The 7,435-nt window shown below is 40.9% G+C and overlaps 1 protein-coding gene across 1 annotated transcript in view; it reads right to left on the bottom strand.

The window, feature by feature from the left end:
• Positions 1–4,969: 4,969 nt before the first annotated feature.
• Positions 4,970–7,435, bottom strand: part of qkib (QKI, KH domain containing, RNA binding b) — a gene marked incomplete at its 5' end in the record, with an annotated part of 48,767 nt that continues 46,301 nt past the window's right edge. The window contains one exon of the mRNA XM_046332700.1: positions 4,970–5,125. Within this exon, the coding sequence (XP_046188656.1) occupies positions 4,970–5,125 (156 nt within the window). The remainder of the gene's footprint in view (positions 5,126–7,435) is intronic.

Genomic DNA, 7,435 nt, shown 5'->3' with positions numbered 1-7,435 from the left:
CTTTTTGTACACTGCTGCTACTCGCTGTTTATTATCTTTGCATAGTCACTTCACCCCCACATACATGTACAAATGACCTCAACTAACCTGTACCCCCTCACACTGACTCGGTACCGGTACCCCCTGTATACAGCCTTGTTATTGTTATTTTATTGTGTTACTTTTTATTCTTTCTTTTTATTTTAGTCTATTTGATAAATATTTTCTTAACTCTTCTTGAACTGCACTGTTGGTTAAGGGCTTGTAAGTAAGTTGCATTTCACGGTAAAGTCTACACTTGTTGTGTTCGCGGCATGTGACAAATAAAGTTCGATTTTGAAGAAAAAAAATGAAATACATTGGCCATCAAGCAAACTTCTAATCTTTTTCAGTGCAAAAAAAGTGCTTGAAAGGTTTCTGTACTTGAGGTTAAAAAAAATCCTAAATGTTGTGGTTTGAAAACTTTCAAATACAAACTTTCAAAAACTCTACAACAAACCTACACTCTCAATCTCTGGCGTGTGATCACGTCACGTCATCTCCTAATCTGTACCTCATTTGCAGTGAGTGATTCAATTCCTCCATATCAGCCCTGCTTCCAACTACAGTTGAAGTCGGAAGTTTTACATACACCTTAGCCAAATACATTTAAACTCAGTTTTCACAATTCCTGACATTTAATCCTAGTAAAAATTATTCCCTGTTTTAGGTCAGTTAGGATCACCACTTTATTTGAAGAATGTGAAATGTCAGAATAATAGTAGAGAGAATGATTTATTTAAGCTTTTATTTCTTTCATCACATTCCCAGTGGGTCAGAAGTTTACATACACTCAATTAGTATTTGGTAGCATTGCCTTTAAATGATTTAACTTGGGTCAAACGTTTCAGGTAGCCTTCCACAAGCTTCCCACAATATGATGGGTGAATTTTGGCCATTTCCACCTGACAGAGCTGGTGTAACTGAGTCAGGTTTGTAGGCCTCCTTGCTCGCACACACTTTTTCAGTTCTGTCCAAAAATGTTCTACAGGATTGAGATCAGGGCTTTGTGATGGCCACTCCAATACCTTGACTTTGTTGTCATTAAGCCATTTTGCCACAACTTTGGAAGCATGCTTGGGGTTATTGTTCATTTTGAAAACCCATTTGCAACCAAGCTTTAACTTCTGATGTCTTGAGATGTTGCTTCAATATATCCACAAAATTTTCCGACCTCATGATGCCATCTATTTTGTGAAGTGCATCAGTCCCTCCTGCAGCAAAGCACCGCCACAACATGATGCTGCCACCCCCGTGCTTCACGGTTGGGATGGTGTTCTTCAGCTTGCAACCCTCCCCGTTTTTCCTCCAAACATAACAATGGTCATTATGGCCAAACAGTTCTATTTTTGTTTCATCAGACCAGAGGACATTTCTACAAAAAGTACAATCTTTGTCCCCATGTGCAGTTGCAAACCGTAGTCTGGCTTTTTTATGGTAGTTTTGGAGCAGTGGCTTCTTCTTTGCTGAGCGGCCTTTCAGGTTATGTCAATATAGGACTCTTTTACTGTGGATATAGGTAATTTTGTACCCCTTTCCTCCAGCATCTTCACAAGGTTCTTTGCGGTTGTTCTGGGACTGATTTGCACTTTTCACACCAAAGTACGTTCATCTCTAGGAGACAGAAATTGTCTCCTTCCTGAGCGGTATGGCGGCTGCGTGGTCCCATGGTGTTTATACTTAGATACTATTGTTTGTACAGATGAACGTGGTACCTTCAGGCATTTGGAAATTGCTCAGAAGGATGAATCAGACTTGTGGAGGTCTACAATTTTTTTCTGAGGTCTTGGCTGATTTCTTTTGATTTTCCCATGATGTCAAGCAAAGAAGCACTGAGTTTGAAAGTAGGCCTTGAAATACATCCACAGGTACACCTCCAATTGACTCAAATGATGTCAACTAGCCTATCAGAGAAGCTTCTGAAGCCATGACATTTTCTGGAATTTTCCAAGCTGTTTAAGGGCACAGTCAACTTAGTGCATGTAAACTTCTGACCCACTGGAATTGTGATACAGTGAATTATAAGTGAAATAATCTGTCTGTAAACAATTGTTGAAACAATTACTTGTGTTATGCACAAAGAAGATGTCCTAACCCACTTGCCAAAACTACAGTTTGTTAACAAGAAATTTGTGGAAAAACGAGTTTTAATGACTCCAACCTAAGTGTATGTAACTTCCGACTTCAACTGTAACTAAAGTTTGTAACCTCTCCCTGCTCATTACAGCTCCGACCAACAGTAAATACAACATTGCTTGTTCCCTCGCGCATACGCACACACAGGTCCCCCAGATGCCTGGCCTCGCTTGTCTTGTGTTCTTCATTAATGGTTGAGTGGTTATTTGATAAACGAGGACAGCTACACCGACCATGCTCTCTGTGTTAGCAGCCTGTCACGATCTGTGTACGACAACTTTCATAACCCAGAGAGCACCCATGACCCGATAGGGGTCAGCCAGCCGGCCAATCACATGATCTTATGGAGGTCCTCCAATGTCATGCTCTCCAAAATGGACTTCTGACAGACACAGACAGGAAACCACTTTTCACTTACAAGAAACACCAACAGGTAGGTTAGAGGACTTTGTGTATGAACTGGCCTGGCTAGTTGCTATGCATTGATACATTCAACTAAGTATACTGTCGGCTGCCACACATTCAACATCGGTCATTCATCTACCGTGGTGAGGGTCTCAGAGAAGGACCCATGTAATATGATACAAAGATTCCTCCAGGAGTGAATGTACAGACTTGACTAATTCACCCATGATCCTCTTTCACCACTATTTAATCATCATTCAATCCCTCTGCCTATGACACAGATTTATTTCGACCACGAGGCATTTGGGCAGTCGGACAAAAAGCAAGTGTGGATCCTTTAAGTAGCCATGTTTTCACAAACTAAAATAGTCCCCCTCTACTGAGATGGCAGACTGAGATGGCAGACTGAGATGGCAGACTCAGGGGATTACCCCATCCTACAGGCTCCTTCCTAAACTTCCCCTTTTCGCCAATGAAGAGTCTCACTTCCTATTTCAGGGGACAAAAGAGGAAATGAAAGGGAGAATGTGTGGATCAGCAAAAACATACCATTCCCCATGATCTCTCTCTCTCATTCTCCCTCTCTTTCCTTCTCACGCACATGCACACACATGCACGCACATGCACACACAAACAAATGAACATGATTGAAAAAGCAACATCTTTGGTATTGATTTCTCTGTAAAAGAAACCGCTGTATGTTTACACGTGGTTTATTGATTTGGGGATATACTGTAGTCACGTACAGTATCTGTCGTCACGTACAGTACCTGTAGTCACGTACAGTATCTGTCGTCATGTACAGTATCTGTAGTCATGTACAGTATCTGTCGTCACGTACAGTATCTGTAGTCATGTACAGTATCTGTAGTCACGTACAGTATCTGTCGTCATGTACAGTATCTGTAGTCACGTACAGTATCTGTCGTCACGTACAGTATCTGTAGTCACGTACAGTATCTGTAGTCACGTACAGTATCTGTCGTCATGTACAGTATCTGTAGTCATGTACAGTATCTGTAGTCATGTACAGTATCTGTAGTCATGTACAGTATCTGTCGTCATGTACAGTATCTGTAGTCATGTACAGTATCTGTAGTCACGTACAGTATCTGTCGTCACGTACAGTATCTGTAGTCACGTACAGTATCTGTCGTCACGTACAGTATCTGTAGTCACGTACAGTATCTGTAGTCATGTACAGTATCTGTCGTCATGTACAGTATCTGTCGTCATGTACATTATCTGTCGTCATGTACATTATCTGTCGTCATGTACAGTATCTGTCGTCATGTACATTATCTGTCGTCATGTACAGTATCTGTAGTCATGTACAGTATCTGTCGTCATGTACATTATCTGTCGTCACGTACAGTATCTGTAGTCATGTACAGTATCTGTCGTCATGTACATTATCTGTCGTCATGTACAGTATCTGTCGTCACGTACAGTATCTGTCGTCACGTACAGTATCTGTCATCATGTACAGTATCTGTCGTCATGTACATTATCTGTCGTCACGTACATTATCTGTCGTCATGTACAGTATCTGTCGTCATGTACATTATCCATCGTCATGTACGTTATCTGTCGTCACGTACATTATCTATAGTCATGTACAGTATCTGTCGTCATGTACATTATCTGTCGTCACGTACAGTATCTGTCGTCATGTACATTATCTGTCGTCACGTACATTATCTGTCGTCATGTACATTATCTGTCGTCACGTACATTATCTGTCGTCATGTACATTATCTGTCGTCACGTACATTATCTGTCGTCATGTACATTATCTGTCGTCACGTACATTATCTGTCGTCATGTACATTATCTGTCGTCATGTACATTATCTGTCGTCATGTACAGTATCTGTCGACATGTACATTATCTGTCGTCATGTACAGTATCTGTCGTCATGTACAGTATCTGTCGTCATGTACAGTATCTGTCGTCATGTACATTATCTGTAGTCATGTACATTATCTGTCGTCACGTACAGTATCTGTCGTCATGTACATTATCTGTAGTCATGTACAGTATCTGTCGTCATGTACAGTATCTGTCGTCATGTACATTATCTGTAGTCATGTACAGTATCTGTCGTCAATGACATACAGCTGACTGCTTGCATGACCAATCAACCGAGCCGATTCTACAATTTCAGCACATTTGAAGGAAATAGGAAGTGTGATGACCATCTTTTCACGCACATTACGGCACATGACTCTGTTAGCACAGGAATGTGGTCCAGAGCGAAGTAACACCAATCCGTTTTTACCACTTGATGTTTGAACACTTATGACATCAATCTCAGGTCTTTAAATAAACACATCTGACTGGTGACATTTCTGAGAGCTTCCTCTCAGCCCTGCATCATGGGCCCTCAGCAACAGGAAGTGACACGTGGCTACTGACTCACCGCAGGCACCAGTAGTTTGTTGACCTCCTCCACAGCCCGCTTCAGCTTGATCTCAGCGCGGTTCTGTGCGTCCTCCACTGTGATCAGGACATGCAGGTCCTCGTTGAGGTGTTCCCAGTTGGGTTTGCCGCGGTTCTGCTCTTCCTGATGGGGGGGAATGGAGGAAAAGAGTTCAAAACAAGTCCAGACAGAGGCTGTACCTCTTGGGCCGTTTTCCCAGACACAAATTAAACCTAATTCAGGACTAACAGATTCTCATTGGAGAAGGGATTTTTAATCCAGGACTAACAGATTCTCAATAGAGAAGAGCTTTTTAGTCCAAGACTAACAGATTCTCAATGGAGAAGAGCTTTTTAGTCCAGGGCTAACAGATTATCAATGGAGAAGAGCTTTTTAGTCCAGGACTAACAGATTATCAATGGAGAAGAGCTTTTTAGTCCAGGACTAACAGATTCTCAATGGAGAAGAGCTTTTTAGTCCAGGACTAACAGATTCTCAATGGAGAAGAGCTTTTTAGTCCAGGACTAACATATTATCAATGGAGAAGAGCTTTTTAGTCCAGGACTAACAGATTATCAATGGAGAAGATCTTTTTAGTCCAGGACTAACAGATTATCAATGGAGAAGAGCTTTTAGTCCAGGACTAACAGATTATCAATGGAGAAGAGCTTTTTAGTCCAGGACTAACAGATTATCAATGGAGAAGAGCTTTTTAGTCCAGGACTAACAGATTATCAATGGAGAAGAGCTTTTTAGTCCAGGACTAACAGATTATCAATGGAGAAGAGCTTTTAGTCCAGGACTAACAGATTATCAATGGAGGAGAGCTTTTTAGTCCAGGACTAACAGATTATCAATGGAGGAGAGCTTTTTAGTCCAGGACTAACAGATTATCAATGGAGAAGAGCTTTTAGTCCAGGACTAACAGATTATCAATGGAGAAGAGCTTTTTAGTCCAGGACTAACAGATTATCAATGGAGAAGAGCTTTTTAGTCCAGGACTAACAGATTATCAATGGAGAAGAGCTTTTAGTCCAGGACTAACAGATTATCAATGGAGAAGAGCTTTTAGTCCAGGACTAACAGATTATCAATGGAGAAGAGCTTTTTAGTCCAGAACTAACAGATTATCAATGGAGAAGAGCTTTTAGTCCAGGACTAACAGATTATCAATGGAGGAGAGCTTTTTAGTCCAGGACTAACAGATTATCAATGGAGGAGAGCTTTTTAGTCCAGGACTAACAGATTATCAATGGAGAAGAGCTTTTTAGTCCAGAACTAACAGATTATCAATGGAGAAGAGCTTTTTAGTCCAGGACTAACAGATTATCAATGGAGGAGAGCTTTTTAGTCCAGGACTAACAGATTATCAATGGAGGAGAGCTTTTTAGTCCAGGACTAACAGATTATCAATGGAGAAGAGCTTTTTAGTCCAGGACTAACAGATTCTCAATGGAGAAGAGCTTTTTAGTCCAGGACTAACAGATTATCAATGGAGGAGAGCTTTTTAGTCCAGGACTAACAGATTATCAATGGAGAAGAGCTTTTTAGTCCAGGACTAACAGATTATCAATGGAGAAGAGCTTTTTAGTCCAGGACTAACAGATTCTCAATGGAGAAGAGCTTTTTAGTCCAGGACTAACAGATTATCAATGGAGAAGAGCTTTTTAGTCCAGGACTAACAGATTATCAATGGAGAAGAGCTTTTTAGTCCAGGACTAACAGATTATCAATGGAGAAGAGCTTTTTAGTCCAGGACTAACAGATTATCAATGGAGAAGAGCTTTTTAGTCCAGGACTAGGCTTAATCTGTGTCTTGGGAATCAAAGCAAATTGTATTTGTGACATGCACCAAATACAACAGGTGTAGACGTTACAGTGAAATGCTTACTTACGAGCCCCTTAACCGACAATGCAGTTTTAAGAACAATATGTGCCAAGTAAAAAGAAATAGATAAGTAAAACATTTGAAAATGTAAAAAAAATCAAAATAATTAAAGAGCAGTAGTAAAATAACAGTAGCGAGGCTACATACAGCGTGTATCGGTAGAGAGTCAACGGGCAGGGGCACAAGTTAGTTGAGGTAACTGAGGTAATATGCACATGTCGGCAGAAACAGGCCCCATATATGTTTTGACGGGGGTCAGCGGTCAAATATGATCAACGACCAATGATTTGTCAGTATTGCATGTAATTTACTCACTCCAAAATATCATATGATAACAAACACCTCTCCATAGGCATGGTTTTCATGACATGTACCATTGCCAGAAGAGTTCTAGAAATCCCAAAGTAAATCCTCCATGTCAGGGAGGCATGTAAGATCCACGGACTCGTTGAACTCCCCCCATTCTTCACGAGACCTCACCGAGAGTGGAACGGTTTCCCTCTTGTTTTCCTTTATTCAATAAAGCTAATCTGTTCAGAACGAGGCAAAAAAAAAATAGCCAGTGT

Source organism: Oncorhynchus gorbuscha, unplaced genomic scaffold, assembly GCF_021184085.1.
Source record: "Oncorhynchus gorbuscha isolate QuinsamMale2020 ecotype Even-year unplaced genomic scaffold, OgorEven_v1.0 Un_scaffold_2468, whole genome shotgun sequence".
NCBI lineage: Eukaryota > Metazoa > Chordata > Actinopteri > Salmoniformes > Salmonidae > Oncorhynchus > Oncorhynchus gorbuscha.
The sequence above is the reverse complement of the archived record's forward strand: the minus strand, read 5'-3'. Positions and strand labels throughout refer to the sequence as shown.